The sequence below is a fragment of the Mya arenaria genome, chromosome 14 (assembly GCF_026914265.1).
Source record: "Mya arenaria isolate MELC-2E11 chromosome 14, ASM2691426v1".
NCBI lineage: Eukaryota > Metazoa > Mollusca > Bivalvia > Myida > Myidae > Mya > Mya arenaria.
This window is the reverse complement of record NC_069135.1, coordinates 19,406,769-19,427,973: the sequence shown is the minus strand read 5'-3', so window position 1 is coordinate 19,427,973 and position 21,205 is coordinate 19,406,769. Positions and strand designations below refer to the sequence as shown.

Genomic DNA, 21,205 nt, shown 5'->3' with positions numbered 1-21,205 from the left:
TAAAGGATTTATTTATGTTTATAGAAATTACAACTATTTAATTTTTGAAAATTGAAATGATCTCCTTCATGAAGTTTTTCTAAGCATTTTGGTTCCAGATTTAATAAGTTTGTAAATGCAAAGAATTATCAACATATTTTTAAGTACATCGGTATTAAATTACTTATCATTTGTCAATCCTGTTTAATATGTGTTAAGAAAACGAGTTTAAGATCAGAAATCATTTTTGGAATGGAAATAATGTTGCTTGAGTATATAGGTCATACATTTGGTGGTTTAGAAAAATACAAATTACCTGCAAGAACGTAACTTTTCATGTTTAAATCTCAACATTATATATGTGGAAGTCAACGCAAACGTGTTTCATTTTGAAATAAAAATAGACCTACTTAAAATTTATGCGAAAACCTACAGAAACAAGCTCAGTAGCAAATAGTTTAAACATAATACTTGTCATACATGCGACTCAATTCGCGATAATAGGCTCCTATTCTTCTGCCTCGCTAGAGACAGGCACGATTACCTTACACAGATAACTCATTCAAATGCAAGTAACAATGAACTATTATTCTGGACGAACATCAAAAGTATTTCCTTACTTTTAACAATGCAAAAAGCTACAGAAACATGTTCAGTAGCAAAAAGTTTAAACATAAACCCGGTTTAGTTGCAATGAGCAAACGCCAAAGACATAGAACACAAATTCACAAACAAGAAACATAGAACAGCACACAACCCTACAAACAGCACAGTGCATAAATACTATATATATATATATATATATATAATTGGTATGTTTATCAAGAATTGTTAAGTACCGCCTTGGAACGGTCAGTAAAATGTAAATTTACTGGGGGTTTAAACCAGTTTATGTGCACAAACCTCACTCTTATCCCAACCATTCTTAATAAAGATAAAACGCAAGAGGTAAATCTTATCAAAGTATGCATTAACTTGAAGAAAGTTATCAATAAAACAAATAATAATAAAAAACGAAAAGGTCAACCCCAAGTACTTCAATGATTAGAGATCCCAACTCTATCTGCAGACGGAGGGAAACAATTCAGAACACCTAATGCAAATACTTTTCAAAGCTACGATGTAGTCATCGTTAGAAACCAAAAAAATCACACACGCCTTACAAAATAAAAGGTTTAAAACTGTGATCACAGAGTTTCATAATAAAAAGCATCATTGTACTAAAACTGGGAACAAATAAAGAAAAAAACTTTATTAAAAATAAACCCGGTTTAATGGCACTTAGCAAACGCCAAAGACATAAAACATAAAAACAAAATTGCACAAACAAGAAACATGGAAGAACAGCACAAAACTCTACAAACGGCACAGTGCATAATACTATAAAAAAACAAGGTATGTTTATCAAGGAGTGTACCGCCTTGGAACGGTCAGGAAAATGTAAATTTTCTTGGGGTTTAAACCAATTAAGTACACAAACCTCACTCTTATCCAAACAATCCTAAATAAAGAAAAAACGCAAAAGGTAAATCTTATCAAAGTATGCATTAACTTGATAATTAACTTAATAATTAACCCAGAGAGCTGCATTATTGACCTAACAGACCACTGGTTCAAATGCAAGTAACTTTTATGCACGAACATCAAAATAATTTCCTGACTTTTGAAATCCCCGTAACAATTTTTTTTTAAAAAGAAAGAAAAGAAAGACTATCGCAGCGCAATATTATTTTTGTTAACCATTCAGTTATTAGAATTAAAGTTATTGTGTACAACGTGATATGATGTCTGCTTGGTTTATTCTTCATAGTCTTCAAGATATGGGTAGCTCCAATGACACTAGCCCGATAGCATTTGCCCTTGTCGACACTAGTCTGATAGCTTTTGCCCTTTTTGATCGGTATGTCGTTACCGGTATACTACAATGTCGTAATGAGGTTGGTGCACTATTTACGTTTGATGTGAGTTTTGGCATGCGTGTGCCACGTTGATGATCTGATAGGCTTTATCCGTGCCTCTTTTAACTGGATTATAGTTCATTAATGTATGCTGGACATGCCTATATAACTGCCATGACATTATTGTATGATGATTACATACTAACTAAAACGACATAGCCGTAAATACGCATGCAATTAAACGAGCATGGAATCCTCTTTCGGAAAAAAATAGTGAAGGAAGCAGTCAATTTTTATTTATTTTTTTATCTAAAATTGTTCATTTGTAGAGGCTCTAGGTTAGAATTGAAGAAATAGGCATTAGAGCATTACCAATAGGGTAATGTACGACTTCGTATGCCTTTTTAAGAGGTCAATAACCGAGTAACACAATGGAAGGTCTCTCAAAGCGACTGTATTGGAAAAATCTTGTCAACGAAAAAATAAGATTTATACAGGAAACACATCAGCGATGACAAGTTATTAAAGCATGTAAAATAAATCACAACATATTCACGCGGATTTCAACTTCGATATCTGATATTTGTTTTTGAAAGAATCTCAAATAAGAAAAGTTGTGGGGAAACATTCTGTCCATTAAACATTGATGCTACACTTCATGTTCTAATATTTAGTTCTTAATGCGTGCCAGTAAAGTAACAGATACTGCATTAGATACATTATGTCAATACCATGAACATTTTTTCTCTTCAATGACAGCGAAGATTATGTTCGATAGAACACGATGCATGACGTAGTCTTTAAAGGCATGCTCTGAATACATTTCAACAGCAATGAATTAAGAGGTCCATTACATCGCTGCAAAAGCATATTCATTATGTATATGATATTTGGTCAGAAATACACTTTGTCTGACATGTTGGTATTCCTAAGTAAATACGAAAATATTATACAACAGGAATATAATCATAATAATTTTAACGTTTACACTTTTTTTATTCCTGTTATAAAATTGATATGCCAAGTCCAAGAGGCATGTCAATATGTCTGTATTTAAACGATATTATGTTTCATGTGACAGAAAGTGCGTATAGGTACTTCTTCCGAGGACAATAACAGAAACGAGGCTGCAGACAAGGATTTAACACTAAATGACTGTTGTTGTATTTACAAATACTCATAAAGGAATATAATTTACTGTTTCTGACACTAACGGTATTGAGAATAGTCTCATTGTTTTTTCAACATCCGTCTGTGATGACAAGTTATTAAGGAAACCAAGAAGTACATGAACAAGGATGTTAACGAAATTATCTTGATTTTTTGGATTTCTATTTTTGGATTTTACGAAAGCGTAGGCAAAACACATTGACCGTTAAAGCGTGCCTTACAGTTAGGGGGACACTTATTTGTTAAAAATGCTTAAATAGTGACTAGTAAAAAAACTCACAAATTGTGTTATTATTGAATCTAACAGGGGCTGTACCATTTAAGCAAAATGTTTTGTGTATTTTTAAGAGTTTATTTGATTTTTTTTGTACATTTATTTTGTTTCTAAAATGATGAGTAGACATTTGAATAAGATACTAAACAACTAATAAATATATGTATATTGGTTATAGCTGAAATCGTCTTTGTTGTTCAAAGTGATTTAATTAACTCAATTTCAACACAATTTAAAATGATTATTTGCAGCATAAAATCTGTGAACGAATACAATTTAAAGTGAGATTTTTCCCACTATTTTATATACTTGTTTGGTATTTTAAATTGTTTTAAAATATCAATACAGAACCTTTACGAGTTAATATTCAAAATCACCATACCAAGAATGTGGTTTTTTATCTTCGATTCAAATATAAATCATCAAATTTAAAAATCTATTAATGTGGAAAAACATTTACAATGCAAAAACCTTCTGTTAGACATGTTAAAAACAACAAAATATAAATAAACAAATAATATGAACCACCATCCAAGAAGTGTTTATGCCGATATTAAGCCCTTCATTCTGCAATTCAACATAAACACTGTTCGTATAGCACAACTAAAATTACAGCAACAAACATATTGTTATTTTGTTAATGGTTCATAACTTACTAAAACAACATATTCAGTCTTTAGTTAAGAACTTGCCCCAAGAGTCGGCAGATAGGAGTTCTTCGAGGTTATTTCGATACAAATATTTAAGCGGTATATTCTTAGCTAAACTTGTTTTACCATTGTGTACCATTCATCGTTCTTGAGGTTGTGTTACTGGTGTTTAGTTATCTACACACTGTATACTTTTTACGGTGAAACAATGTGCAAAAAACTAACTGTTTTTCTTTTGAGGATTAATTACTAAAATTTAAAGCAAATAAAAACAACAACATCCTCAAAATGCTGAACATAAATCAAAATGGCCTTGCGATAAAACTTGAAGATTCCAAAATATCCATTCCTAGTTTCCACTCAAATGGTATAATTTCCGATGTCAAAATATGATATACCGCTTTGTTTTTCTAACCTTATTATATAAAGATGCTCACTTCTATAGCTGCCATAACTAATAGATTGTCGTTTGTTTTATATGGAATGGTCTGTCTTTTAATGTTCATTCTGGCATGCTAAGATGTTTTCAGACAGGATAAGAATGTACATTGTCATATTTTCTAAGCCAGTCTCTTCATAATGTTACAGCATTTGTATAACTGTTCAATATGTGAGTTTAATGCAAGGACGTATGTTTGGAAAGAATGTAAATTTGTCTTCAATACCAAATTGAAGCAAACAAAATGTTTTATTAACAAACAAAATGATTAGCTTGAATATTGAAGTGCAAAAATCGGTTGATTCAAAAGAGTAAATTCTACACGCACCTACATCTAAACTTTCATGTTACAATCCCAGCAATGTATTGGTTGTTGGATGTCGACATCGAGTGTTCCAGTGTGCTGTTGGATGTCAAACGAACATATGCATTTCACAACCGAAATAGACAGACTTAATAGGTGCTGTCCATGTCAATCAATTCGCGAGTATAGGTTTTTCTCGTTTGCCACGCTATGGGGTGAAATGGTGGACCCAATTAAAGCAACTATAGCAGGGCAATTACCAAGATGCAGTAGTAGTCTTAAAATAATAACTAATGTAAAGCCTGAAAAAATATTTCCTGCCCACTAGTGTTAGACATTTAAGATAAGTTGCTATATGAAAACGGTCCTTGTATAAAAAATAAAAGACAATACACATACATAATATACATCAAATCTTTACATTGAATTTTAATAGAAATTGAGATTACCGCAATCGACTCTCAGTAAAGCTACCAAAATACACTGCTGTTTATTTGTAATTCCGAATACTGTTTTGTGGCAGATAGTATTCCAAATCTGGTTTCATTTTGACTGTAATTCACATCACCCTATGAAAGTTCAATAGAAATTGAGATTACCGCAATTGGCTGTCTGGTGTTTGTAATTCCTGGTGTCGAAATAAGGTACTGTGCTATCGCAGATATCGTTTCCAATATGTGTTTTATACAAGTCTAAAAAGGTGGTATACAATTATGAGAATGAATTGACATTATAAGGCAAAAATTACTATATTAATAAAGGTTTTCCCTCGCCCTGTAATGTCTGCATTATGTTAAAATGTTTTTGGTCTGTTTAGTCTAGTTTACGCCAAAGTTGTTTGAAACGTTATCGTAGTGCTGGCCTAAAATGATGATTTTTTGGAACAACGAATAAAACATAAACGTCACGAATTTTAAGACCGAAAGAAAGAAATACCAAATTGTATTTGTACTTTGCTTAATGAAGTGATAAGCAATATCCTATATTTTCACTCAAAGCAATTCTGCATTTATTTACAAATTATCCTGCAATTGATGATACGTTGTTGACAAACGCAAAGAGCCATATAACATTTTAAAATAGTGTAGTTGAATTACTAATGATTTGCACGTCGTGTCGTCTCCACTTAATCGGCTTAATTAATGTTTCGTTTTATGAATCGCTTACTTAGTACTTTAAAAAAACAAACCCGTATTGTAGATGTTTGAATTTATGTTTGAAGTCTGTGCGAGTTGTGTCGACAGAGCCTGCACTTGCTGATAAAAACCGGAGAGAGCTCAAGGGAATGTTTGCAAAACATTTTAAAATTCTTAGAAGTAATTGACACCTACATTTCAGATGAAAATTTATATTTACTGACACTGGGCTTAGTGAGAAGTTGCTTCATATAGCGTACAATACACTATATCGTAATATTTTAATACTTCATATGTATTCTTATTTTCAAAAGTTTCAACAAAGTAAAACATGGAAGTATAAAATATATTTTTAAAGATCATGTATGTTATTAAACTATGCCAGTAAATTAAATATATTCTGAAAAAAATGGCGTCGGCTTTCAGATGAACGTAAATTTTCGTCCCTTTTTATTTTTGATATCCATTTTTTATTCCAAACGATGTCTACATTATTGTATATCGTTTGAATGGGTGGCGCCATACTTTCCTTATATTTTGTATTGACGCTCTGTGTGTCTCGTTTAGTGTCTGTTGTCCATAGAAAGAGGGTCATCGTTTAATCAGTGGCTGCTAAGACGTTCCCTTGTAGTTTCTATTGTTTGATGTATATGGTATTAAATGTTCACATCCACGCGTTTCATTTCGAAAACATATATATACCGACTTGATACAGGTTACCGTGTCAATCAATTCATCATGAATGAATTTATCCTGTCTGCTTCGTTATATAGCTGCTTGTCATTTTGAACAACAGAAAGGCAATTGCCAAAACAAAACTTGGTGACGGAAAGTTATAAATAGAATATAAGTATACGACAATTTGATCAATTCCTGAAAGAAGGTTGTTTTTTTACCCACTAATACTTACACAATAGTTCAACTATAAACTTTAAATAATGCGCAAAATGATTCGAGGCAAATATTGTTTAAAAAGCACTTTTGCATAGAAGATTAGTTACAGGCGATTTTATACATGCGAACTTTGCAAATGAATGCTTCCCGCACCTGTTTTTCCCGTAATTAAAAGTCTAACGTTTCATTCAAAAGAGGGTTGGGTTCAATTTAATACGCCGAGAAGAATGCATATGTCAATTAAAGCAAACATGATATCAGAAACTGACAAACAGTAACAACATTTATTTATCAAAATCTAGCCTTATTAACTTTATTTTATAAGGCAGTTTATATGGATGAAATACAGCGTCGGTCATGGGCCAGAATAAGTACCTACCAGTATCTTTTTATTTTGATCGAAGGTACAGTTTGATTTCCACAATTTGAGTCCATAATACTTTTAATGTAAAACTTAATACTAAAAGTTATATTAAGTATTCATGTTTTAAGTATTAAATTTCATACCATACAATTTCAATTGATATATTTACTACAGTTTAAACATGCTTAGTTACGAGATTGTTTTCAAAATTGAACATAATTTAATATATATTTTCAAACTGAAAATGTGTTAGTTTGATCAAACAAGAAAAAAATCTTTTTGGAAACAATTATGAATGATTTGATTATGTACGCATTCCAAAATTAAATCGATTTATCAAATAAATATATCGAAATGATATGACAATATTTACATGAGTATAGCAGAAGCGATGTAAGACAATTAAATATGCAACTAACATAATATGCCATTTTATTAAGATTGAATTATTTTGGAACAATAACAACAAAAAGGCCACATATGCAACACGATAAATTTGAGCTCCCATTGGTTTGAATGTAAACATAGTTAAAATCAACTCTGACAACAATGCTGTTCTAACGCCGTAAACCTCACACAATAAATTAGAACGTTCTAGATCTGTCGCTGTACATCAACCCTCTATATTGACTTCCATTTCAGACAAAACTGTTGCTTTGACAGCTTCGACACAATGTCCTGGCAAAATCATGCTCATAATATCTATGCGCAGTCCATTTAATTAGACAAACGATTTGTGATAGGCGACAGTGGGATCTGTCATTACTCAACTTCGTGGGTTACAGTCTTCTTCAACATTAAATAACTTGGTTAATGAGGATTGATTTTCTACAATATTGTACATAAAGAAAAGAAGCCTTTTCGAACATGGAAACTATTACAAATGTCTGAAGCAAAACCTTATCGTTCGTTTGATTCACATATTAACAAGAATAACGTTTACCCTTGTATAAATATTCATATCCATGTATACTCAATATTTCATCAAAGGACCATTATTTTCCTTAAAAAATCAGAACGAATTTTTTGAAGGTCAATTATGGACTTACAAGTATGGGATCGGATAAGGATATGGAAGCCCTGTATTTTCGTAACGTCAGTTTTATACATATTATACAAGTTATGTCCATTATAACTAATGTCACTTTGTAGCAGATCTCAGATATAACGGAATGACCTTTATTATTTTCTTCAACAAATCAAAGCAAAATTGAACAAATCAATGTACACTAAACAAGATAAAATGTATTTCTTGATTTGTGTAACCTTTCTTTGATTCGAATGGTTTGATTGGTTTTATTGAAATTAGAGTGATGTCGTATACCCAAGAGGTTCTCGTTATCGGTGATCGGTATAAGATTGATCTACATAGAACAGTTACTCTATCTCTTTTGCCGGGGATTTGGATTCATGCCTAATGAAATATTCAGCCGGCAGCTGTTGTTTATATTGCCACAGCCTGTGCTCATATAACATCTTCTATTGTACATTGCAGGCGAAATACGTGCAAGATCCTTCAGTGGTCTATTTGGACAATTACGTGAGGATATATAGTCGTAATACTTTAATACTCTCGTGAATCATTTCAAATTATGTCAAATTAAATCTTAAGTCCAAAGGTTACACAATATCAATTTGTGGTATTTTAGAATATTAACAAAACCGTAAATACCAGAAAAGGGCAACATTTTTCTCGTATGAAACAATCAACATGGCAAAAAACACTGTCAAAATAATTCAAACATTACTCGAAGCACAACTTAAGTAAGATGTTAATTTTTTAGTATTTTACACTATTCACACTGGATCTCACTTACGGCAATTCAATGCAAGTAGGTCGCGATGTAGCCAAAAGACACTGGCAAACCTTTATAAACTATCAAAATCAAGCAAACTCTATTTCGTCCAAAAATACTAAATAAAAAGACACGGTATATCGTTACAATCTTATATTTGAACTGTGTTGTGCAAGGATTTTGGCAATGCTTCCACATGTCAATTCTCTTTAAAAGGAAAAGTTCGGAGTTAATGTGCAAAACCTTAACTTCATTACCACAAACGATCATTTGTTTATAGAGAGGAAACACGTGATGATATTCGTAAATGCTTGCATCGAATGGAATTAATAAATAACATTGTCAAAGGTAATAATGAATACTTATATACTACTTACTGAACACTTAAAGGTTTTTTATGTTCAATGAATGTTCACTTCTGCGTGTTTAATTTCAAAAACTAAAATAGTCGGAGATAAAATTTGTTTTTTATGTCAATCAGTTCTTGATTGTAGGCTTTTGTTCTTTGGCCTCGATGGAAAGCGCACAATAAACCTGTCTCAAGCAACAAGAGAGGCATTTCTAATAAAATATCTGGAGAAAAGCAGTCATAGAAAAGGAGTAATCGCCTTGTTCAAAAAGAAATTGCATTGATCAATACAGCTGTATTTGTCTCCAAGAACTTTATATAAGAATATGTAAATTTTTCATAGAAAAAAGCTGCCATTTAGCATGTGCAACAAACACCTGTCTATGACATTCTGCTGTTACAACTGATTCCTTGTCATATGTGTAAAGTCTTACACAAAGATTATATATATCGTATACATACTCATCGACAATACTTTATGATCTTGTATTTTCAAATATCTCAATAGCGATAAGGGCGTCCGCATGCTGAGCGAAAAGTCGAAGGTTAGAGCCCCACTAGGGACTTGATCTGATATGGCCTATTGCTTTTCTAGCAACTAGCCTGACAAAATTATTTCAGCATTGTTAATTTTCATTACCACGTGCAGTTAAACACACGCGGTATTCTTGCGGAAAAGAAATACAGTGCATAAAGCAAATTTGATAGGAGTATGTACTTGTATCTGATTTTGAAAGGTTTACTTGTAGTTTGATCAGTAATTTGACACATCCATATGTAGTATAAGGAATACGGTCCCGACCATGCCGGATCTATTTAGCGCATTGTAAGGCTTCGGGTTGTATACAATATCAATCTTTATTGGATCTAAGAACGCTGTAGCTAATTGGATTGCGTGATCTAAATAACGGACTTATACAATGAATGAAGTCAATGATATTTGACCATAAGATTGGCGTATGCTGCATATTGAATACCACCCTTGACTAATCCCGATAAAAGGTATATCACAAGCTTTTTATCTAAGTGAAGAATAGGATTACAAGTAATACGTCGGAGATGAAAATGGTATTAATCACATTAACACAGAATTCAACTTCCGATGTTTCTTTCGACAATTCTAAATAAGGAATTAGTGAGCGCAAACATTATTTCAGATTAAGTGTGAAATTACAAAAAAGGTTGTTTTCGAAAAAACAACAACAATTGTCTTACATCAAATAATCCATATTTTATTCCTTAATATCAATGATGAGCGACAAATAAACATAGTACTTTGCACACGAACTAGTTTAAACCCCATTTAAATTTACATTTAACTGACCATTCCAAGGTGGTACCTTACAATCCTTGATAAACACCCCCAGTTTTATATATTATATATGTAGTGTGTTCAGTGAAGAGTTTTTGTTCCATGTTTCTTGAACAAAAATATTCCTTTTACAATGCAAACGCCATCCTTTCGGAAGACCATTTTATAAAACTTAAAAACTTATAAAATTGTTTGCATATTTTGAAATATATCACCACCTTAAGTGTTTCTCGTTTTGAATAAATAAAACTCTCGTGGGCTTTCTTATACGCCTGTCAACATAAACACTATTCATATGGCACATGAAGCGCTTGGGAATGAAGATGAAACAACACATTTCCATATATTACTTAAGTTTATATTTTCCGAAAACGGTTTTTTTTTCATTTGCATCTGTATTAACCATTTAACCAAGAAGTTTATGTGTATATTGATTTATTTTGTAAAACAGCATTATGCCAAATACCCGCGCACTTTAAATTAATAACTACTATGATTAATCTCTTATTTGAAAGTCAAACGGTTTGCGATTCAACCAATATAACAACATTGACTTATGAAATCGATCATTTTGGAAAATAATACAATCCCACTGGATAGAAGATGATTTCAAACACTAAAGTTGGTCTTGTCCTTGTTTTAGGTACCAAGCCTTTTTGTACGATAACTAATACTATCATTTGAGTGTAGATTTATACCAAATGTATGCGCATTACATTACAGTACACCATTTTAACAGTTTTTACTTCCTTAATGAAACCAAATATATTTTATTTCTAGAGCTTCACATCGAGACATAATTAACCTTATTTCGTTTCGTTAAAAACAATACAGCTATTTGCAATTCCGAGAACGAAACAATTAAAGATTCAGCTATAGTTTTCTTTCATTTCAATGTTGAGCTAATAACTGCATTTAGGTGTAATTTGTAAATCGGGTTATCGGAAAAAGGTTAATTGGACTTATCAATATGGGTAAAATTACGCCAAACAACGTGAAAGAAATGATGCACTACCGGATAATAATATTTTTTTACATTCAATACAAAGCCAACACATGTTCTTTGTATTGTCATAGCACACACAAAATACAATAGATCAAATATTGCATTGTTCAATCCACACGAGCAACACCCGAGAACATGAAACAAGATCAGCATATGCGTCTATTTGAACAAATACTAGCGGATATAAATAGAACCGTCAAAATAATACGTAACAACAAATCCCAGAAAATGTCCCAGAAAATGACAAAATGATGGATTAATTGTTTCTTATTACATTCAAAGATAATGTTCGAAGCAATTCAAAAGAAAAGAAAAAACGAGCGTTGGCTTCGAACACTCTAAAGCTCAAAGGTGGCATTAAGTGATCAATGTTTCCAATCTTTTTCACAGCGAACCATCCTTAAACATATTTTCGTCTCCATCTTATTCAAATCGTTCGGATCTTATCAAATGTTGCTTGAGTAAACACATGTACATTCATGAAAAGATGATAATGTTGGGAACTTTAGAAGCTAGCCAAATAGAATAATAATAAAATACCTTATATGCGGACAGTAAAACAAAGACACATGCCCTTCTTACCCTTTATTACGAGACCATATAGTATACTTGGACATTATCAGGCAACATTTTTTATATAATGGTAAGGTCCGTAGTCAACGTGCCCTAACTCTGAAATCTGACCAACATTACGTGTTGAAAACTGTTATTTATAGGGCAGTAATTCATCAAATAAGCTTCCGAGGAGCTCTGTTTGTGTTATGTATTCTAAAATCTGTAAAGATCTTACATATTAGATAACAAAATGGTGTTTCGTTAAGTAGTCTAGTCTTGGTGGCGCTAGGAACAAATTGTACACTGAATTATGATGAAAACGTACAAAATGATGACGATGAGGATGACCACAGTGATAGTAATGTATTGTTCTAGATGATGTAACAAATATAGAAATTTCAATCAAAATAGTCTGTCAATTATGTTGTTCTAGCATTGTGTGGGACAATCGGGTTTGTTTACCATTCTAACAGTTGGTTAACAAGAGAAATATGTATATACATATATATATAAGCGTTGAAAATAGTTCATAGTTTCAACGGGAATGGCTGCAAATAAAACTGGCTGCTTTTAGGTACATCCGATTGCAATGGTTAAGTGTTTTTTTTATCTTGAAGTTCACAGTTTATACGGTGTCGGGCATGTAAGCATCTAAAACTATACTATCTAAATACAAACTTTATAAGCTTAGTTTGTAAAGACTAAATTTTAAAAATCATCTAACCTCGTACGTTCATGTTGCAATATATATGCAAAAAGCTACAGAAACATGCTCAGTAGCAAAAAGTTTAAACATAAACCCGGTTTAGTGGCGATGGGCAACGCCAAAGACATAGAACACAAATTCACAAACAAGAAACATAGAACAGCACACAACTCTACAAACAGCACAGTGCATAAATACTATATATATATATATATATATATATATATATATATATATATATATATATATATATATATATATATATATATATATATATATATGTATATATATATATATATATATATATAAATAATTGGTATGTTTATCAAGAATTGTTAGGTACCTTTTACCAATAACGAACTCGTTATGGATTTTGCCTCACATGTTTGACAAGAATATAAAACTGTTTTGGAGCGCATTTTGTTAAACAAACCAATTGTATAAAATTTACAAATGCTTACCTAAACCAAAATACACGTTCATACTTAAATCCAAACAATACTTTCACAATTCCAATTCCTGTACACACAAGTATAAGAATACTAAAACCATAGAGACAGGTGTCTTGTCATTCAATTTATGACTAAACTGCCGCGCTAGTGTGCGTCTAAGGCGATTGCCAATACAAAACATGGATAATGGAAAGTAATAGAATACAAGTAATCATCAATATCATTCCGAAAATGACGCATGGTCTGCCTACTCTTTCAATGCTGAACAAACAATATGAGAAATAATAGAACTGGACCACTAGATGACCCCACGTGTTTATTAGTAAAAGGTCGAGGTTAACCGTTTTATTTAACAATGGCATTACAAACGTTTGCCCTTTCTATGTAGATTGTATTTCAACCTAGCTCTACCCCGATTGATTTAATAGAGCAGTAACCACAAAATTCATTCTAGCAATTGTTCAGCCAACGCAACACTGAAAACTATTACAGTCCTAACCGCACAGGAACTCGAGGCATCACAACTCTAAGTGATTTCTGGCCAGTAGGTGCTGATCAAGTGAATGGCGGACAGACATATCAACGGGGGATAATTAAAATGTTATCCAAAATATAAAATTATTTTAAAATAATATTGGTTGTCAAGTTAACGTCACGGTTTTTTGACATATGAAATGAAATGTCCAACATCATTATTAACACTTTCAATACGCGGTTTGGAATTTTGACCTTTTCCCTTCCATACAGTACATACGTGAGATTGCGAATAACCAGTCATATTTTACTGTGTACTTTATAATTACAATAAATATTGTTGTTTCCATATCATTTCTTATGGAACTTTAATGTTATGTATGGATATAAGTATTTAAATCGTCAAATATTGTAGTGTTAAAGGGACTCGTTTTTTTATTTTGGATGTAAACAATTGTTGTAATGTTATTGGTAAAACCTTTATATGTATTACCACTTTGATGATTGAATAATAAAATGCAACTGTTAGAAATTACATTCACTATTATATTTTCATGAATTGGACAATGTGTAACAGGTGTCAAATGCCTTATGGGAAACCTAGATTTCAAACGATGTGCTATATCAATGTTCAAAGTATGAATACATATGATGTCATAACATTGTTTTGCTTTTCATTGCATTACTCAATGTCTGAGCACATTTCAACGACCCTCGTTTGCTATTCATAGAACATGGTACACTAACTTTAACTCATTTTTATAAAGATTTTTACATTTTAAGGATTCCAATCCACAATATGTCATTAATTCAAAAACTACATTGATTACAACTGATACACAAGTCTTGATTTGGCCATTCTAATAAAGTTCTTTCTTTAAAAGTATATGTACTTTGCATATATAGTTTACAAGGTGTTGCATTGTAAATTATCATTAATGTAGGAGGATTATCAATGACTAAGGTAAATTCTTCATGATTAATAAACCTATTTAAATGAAGTATTAGGTGTCGGCAATATTTGACTTGTAACTGCAACCAAAGCTGTTTTAATGCGGGGTAAGAGTGATACTGGCCATGCAGGAGTGGTGTATGTGCCCGCAACGAATGAGTTTTGTTAGTAACAAGACAGTTGCTTTGTTACACGCCTAGCATTCTGGAATTGGTTGCTTTCTGTTATATGATGTAATTGCCCTCACTATCCACTTCGAAATACATTGTTCTATAATTTTAAAATGGAAATACACATGTTGACACAATTATGTTTTTATTCCTAGAGCTATAAACAATAGGCTGAACTTATGTTGTTATACGGAAATAGTTGTCTTCAAGATAATGTTCGCTTGAAGATAGGATGTATCGCGGCAGCAGGGAGGCATTGCGTGATACAGATGGTGACATTGAGGCTAGAGCGTGGCTTCAGCGACGTTTTGTTTTAAGGCGGGACTACACGAGGCAAGGTGGTGGCTAGCACGTGCTTACAACGTTGCAACATCACACCGGGCACAATGACAGGGGCAAAACGCAAATGTCCAAAATAAAAATATCAAATTCAAGTTGTTTTAGCCATACTGTTCCACGTTTACTCACATTGAAGCCATTTTTTGTCACGTTTCCCAACGTAGCTAACTGTGATGGCCGCACCATGCCGCTACAACTTGGGCAGTACTTGTTGATGATTGCACAATATAGCGTTAACTGATTAAAGACCCAGTGAGCTCCTGACCTATTTTCAGTGAGCGTTCAAAGGCAGTGACCCGATTGCATTGTTCAACAGTAAACCTTCATCCCTGTTCTTATAACATAATCATAGTTTAGTTTGTATGATGGATTTGTTTAATGATGCACTCTTACTCCCAAATAAGATTTACCACAATTAATATTGTTGTTTTAATATTCTAAAAAGGAAGAATAAATGTCGCAAACAATGGTTCTTATAAAGTGAACCGAGTTTAATTTAAAAGAAATGCGCATCGAACACGCTATCTCTACCTTATGAGACTATAGTAGACTGCAGTAAATCTTTTAGCATTCACCAATCATTTAATATATTTTGCACTTTCTGCTAATAAATTCACGGTTACAATCTTGTTAACAGTAGTAAACATTTTCCATAAATGCATTATTTAGTTAGTAGTTTAATGTTTATCAGTCAAAATTTATGTTTGTTATACATGTGTATGTATTGGTTTTGAATAAGAGTGTCACTTCAATAAAAGCCGTGGTGAGACTTTCAGTAGTTAAACACGTTTATACCCATAAAATTAAATAAATTAATCACATAGCAAAGCGAAATAGTGTAGGAAAGTCGAAAGCTTTAAAATTCCTTGGTAATTATTTGACATACCGGTAATGTTAAGTATGTATCAACATGCACCAATTCTTTGTCAGGGATGAAGATATGAATACGTTCGCTATCATACCTGATCTAATTAGCGTAATGAATAAAGGTGAGAAAATGTCAATAACCATGTAATACAATTCAAGATTTGTGAACGTGACAGTATTTGGAATCCTTTATTAAATGGCAGAATAAGGATACAAGAAACACATTAGCGATGTCTAGGTATTGAATATAACCAAACATATTACATTAATGCATAATTCAACTTAGATATCTGACATTCTTTCAAGAATTCCAAATAAGGAATATGTTGGCAAAACTCATTTAACATTGAACTTGGAGGCTTCAAGAACGCGTTAAATTGAAGTGATGTATGCCATTAAGGTACCAGCAGCAGTGCTTTTCATACATTATATGTCGATTGTATCGACATATTTTATTTTGAATGTTGTTACAAATTAGTTTCCAATAGATGACGTTACATATTGTAATCTTCAAATGCATGCCCTTATACTCCTCAATACCATTGAGTTATGAGCTCAAAAATATTGCACCTCAAGATTTGTTGAAACTTGTTTAAATGCATAAACAAACCAATACCATTGTCCGATCCATATTTATATTCATAGATATCAATGCAAAGTGGATAGACAGTACAATACTACACGGATGAATTACATTCTAAAATATGCACCTTGTTTTTGGATAACAAAATGTTAATTTGCATGTTGGTATTATATCAAGTACTGAATGAATGTAAATGTGTTTTATCAGGTTTTGGATGGAATTCAACATAAACACGTATCGGAAAAACACTTGTGTTACGTTGGCATTCTTGCAATAAGAACTTGCTAAATGATTCAGCCATTCGAATGCTGACTTGTAGTTCAAACTTTGAAATTATTAGGCTGAAGATATGTCAGTACATACATTAATTGAAAACATTCTCAGCTATATTTTTTTACTTCTATTTAAATTAACCCAACTTCTTCAAAGACCACCATTGTATGGTTTGTACTACGAAAAGGTCACACTTGGATGGCAAACAATACATATTTAGTTCAATTTATTCATAATATACCAGTGGGTCTCCGATGGCAATACCATGTGGTGTTTCCATGGCAACGCTTGTGTTTGTTTTTTTAGTAATCAGTATATCTGAGGTTGATATAAGCACATTGTATCTAGTCTTATTGCTGCAGTTACATCAACTGCTTAATTCACATGTTAACAAATTTATAAAATAGTGCTTTGTCCGCACTATTAAATATGGCATACCAAGCGCCATTGATCTTCTATTGTTCAATCCACACGAAAATCCATTAAAACTTACAATATCAAAAATTGCACCAAAATTGCAAATTAAGTGTTATAGAATTGAAACCTGAAATTATACTACAACAAAAGGAATAATACAGTCTCAATCCAATGTGAATGATAATTTCTTTAACAGTGCTATATGTGTACAATTTAAAGAACAAATACCAACCCATGCAGTCATTTGTTTTGACAAGGAGTGTTTAATACTTCAAATGATATGACATACTTTTATATCATCTTCCTAGTTATTGAAAGCGTCTACCAAGATATTCCTTCGTTTTTTAAATGACATATTAAGAGCATCATACCTTATATACCTGTGATGAGTGCTATATAAACAGGTCAGTTTAAGCGTCATCATAATATAATTTTTATTTGCATCTAAGTAGCTTTAACATTCTACGTTTCACGCTAAGAGTACCAACATTTATAGCAAATGTAAAAAACAACACTGTGTCGAACATAGATAAAATGCCTTTGCCGTTTTTGAAGAAAAAGAATGATTGGGTGTTGTTCGTTTTTGCAAACTGTCTCCGCATCTGGTAAACAATAATACCAGGACATGTTGGCAATACAGTCTGATATTGGAAATGGATCGTAGAATGTGGCATTAAATCCCCCAAAAGACTTCTCTGTTATATGGTAATGTCTGAATTTAATTTGGCTTAGCACTTAAAAGCCATACGTTTTGGTAGGGGTATTGTTACAGTATTCTGTAGAGCTTCCAATAATTTAAAAAAAGAAGCAAAACATTCATGTTGAATACATAAAAGGTAATACTCGTGAGAGTTTCAAACACAACGACCGCTGTTTGAAGGATTTGTGTATGTAGATAGAAATGCTCACCTTTATGATATTGAACAAGTAAATGGTCTTCTTTGTGACTTTTTTCTTAGCAATTTGGTTTCAAATATGATAAGTATGTAAATACATATAAGTATGTAAATACATTGAATTATCAGCATTTTTTCTAAGGACATTGTCATTGAAATATTTATAATTTGTCAATCCCGTTCAATATGTTCTTATCTTCATATCTTAAAGAACGAGTTTAAGGTCAGAAAGTATGCTAGATAATCCATTGTTGAGTCAAGACGAAAATACGGGTTAAAAATATGATATCAAAATTCCACCAAAAGTGCAAAATAATTGTAAATATTGAACTGTTTAAATGATATCAAAACAACGCTAACAAAACAGTGTGATTCCAATGTAAATGATGCTATTTGTGTACAATTTATAGAACACATGACAAAGAGTGTTTACTATCTTATATATTATACATAGTGTATGTCATCTTCCAAGTTATTGACAACGTCTTTCAATATTTGATATCCGGTTAAAAAGGCATGCGATCATCATACCTTACATACTAGTGGTTAGTGTTATATGAACTGGTCTGTTTCAGCGTCCTAATAAAATAATGATTCACAGCATAGGTAAGTTTAACATTCTACCTTTGAAGCTAAATGTACCAAAATTTAAAGCAAATCGAAACAACAACAAAAATGTCGAACAAAGAAAAAATACCCTTGGCATTTTTGAAGAAAAAAGAATGATTGGCTGTTGATCGTTTTTCCCAACTGTCGCCGCATCTGGTAAACAATAACACCAAGACAGGTAGTCTGTACAGTCTCTTATCTTGGAAATGGATCGTGTATGTATGTGGTATTAATCCCGCCACAAGACTTCTCTGTTAAATGGGAATGTCTGGATAGTACTTAAACGACGTTCTTTTTTGTAGAGGTTAGTATTCTGTAAAGCCTCCAATAAAATAAAGCAAAACATCGATGTTGAAATAATAAGAGGTAATACTCATGAGCGTTCCAAACCAAACGTCAACTGTTCGGAGGATTATTTATGTAAATAGAAATTCTCAACATTCTTTTTTTTTAACATGAACCTGGTCTACCTTATGACGTTTTTCTCAGCAATTCGGTTTCAGATATGATAAGTATGTAAATACGTTGAATTATCAACATCTTTTCTAATTGTCATTGAAATATTTATCATTTGTCAATCCCGTTCAATATGTGCTTATCTTTAAATCTTAAAGAACGAGTTTAAGGCCAGAAAGTATGTTTGGAATGGAAATAATGCTGCAAACGTATACAGGTCTAGCATTTGTAAGTTTAAAAAAAACATTTCCTTGCTGGAAGATTGAAGTTCTAAAAATAATTGTACATTTGTAGATAATCACCATTAAACTTTTGAGAAGTTGAAATAAATTCTCACATACCATGTTTATATCCAACAACTTATGTGTGATTGTCAACGCAAACGTGTTTCATTTCGAAATAGAAATAGACTGACTTTATACTGATTACACAGAAGAATCAATTCGTGATTATATGCTTCTAGTCTTCTCTTTCGCTAGAAATTGACCTAACAGAACACTGATTCAAATGCAAGTAACAATGTTTTATTATGAACGAACATGAAAAGTATTTCCTTACTTTTGACAATGTTAATTTTAAATCTTCGTTACCTTTCATTAAATGTATGTATATGAGTTCATAGATTAAGCCATTACATGGGAATATTTTAATAGTTTTCGTCGTACAAACTTTGAACCGGGCCATGTTAAAGTAATCTACGATGTTTATATCATCGTTAGTTTCTTTGAAACATGTCAATGTTCTGCTTAATTAAATAATCAAGCTTACTTGTTTTATGAAACCGACCTCTTGATAAATACGCAAACATGACAACAAACCCATATATTTTATAAGCATGGCATCGTTTATTTGAATTTCGATAGTGACTGCGATTCCTGCATTCCATTTTAAGCAAAGCTTCCAAACTGCCATTGCGTTCTCTAGCAATTTCTTTATGTTGAAGTCGAGCTGCCTACACTATCAATATACTTACTTTTATTCCTTAAAAACACTTTCGCAGCGCAATATCATTTTTGTTAGTCATTCAGTTATTGTTGTCGAGAAAATTAAGTTCATGTGAAATGTGTAAAAACGTGATACGATGTCTCCTTGGCTCATACGTCATATATACACTTCGTTTATATATCCTTTTTTCATTCTAGGTTGTTGGGATAAGAGTGAGTTCTGCACAAAAACTGGTTTAAACCCCATGTAAATTAATTTTGCTGACCGTTCCAAGACGAACAATATTTGATAAACACACCTAGTATGACACCTCAAAAATATGCTTTGATAAAACACTATGCCTTCAAAAGGCATGGCCCGAATACATCTCAACAACAATGAATTCAGAGGTACATAGCATAGCTGCTAAAGCATAAACATATATATATCGCAAATCGTTATTGTTATAGATGATTTAACTGATTTTCCCCATCTGTTTTTTTTTTCGAGGAATTTTGATACTCTCGGCGGCGGTAGCTCGTCCTCATGCAAAATCTTAAACCGACAGCCATAATTAATACAATTACGATATCAAAATGGAACTTGGAATACACGTTGTAGGAGACAATTTGCATGTGTTCAGCAAAGGCGTAACTAAGACTTTAAAAATGATTTAGTTATGTCTGTTTCGACTTAAATAAATGGACAGGCGTTGGCGTTTTGCGGCGCTCTTGTTAATGAAATATTGTTAGATGTACCATTTACGAGTTATGTGTGTGCGTGTTGATTGGTATCAAAACCAACCTTTATGGGATTGTTTATATAGATAAGAAATGTATAAACTTATAACATGAATATGGACGTCCTTATAATGCATTATTATCAAGAATACGTCATTCTAATAAAATGAGTTGTATACAAATCTAGTTTGTCATTACCGCAACTAGTGACGTCATTACCG

At 32.2% G+C, this 21,205-nt stretch overlaps 1 protein-coding gene across 2 annotated transcripts in view; it reads right to left on the bottom strand.

The window, feature by feature from the left end:
* Positions 1 to 21,205, bottom strand: part of LOC128216967 (uncharacterized) — a 56,823-nt gene that overhangs the window by 22,483 nt on the left and 13,135 nt on the right. The window contains exon 1 of one of the 2 annotated variants that reach the window (XM_052923732.1): positions 13,294 to 13,421. The exons of the other annotated variant lie outside the window; for it this stretch is intronic. Within the exon in view, the coding sequence (XP_052779692.1) occupies positions 13,294 to 13,315 (22 nt within the window). The 5' untranslated portion in view covers positions 13,316 to 13,421. Of the gene's footprint in view, positions 1 to 13,293; positions 13,422 to 21,205 lie in introns of those variants that run through there. 2 annotated transcript variants of the gene reach the window in all.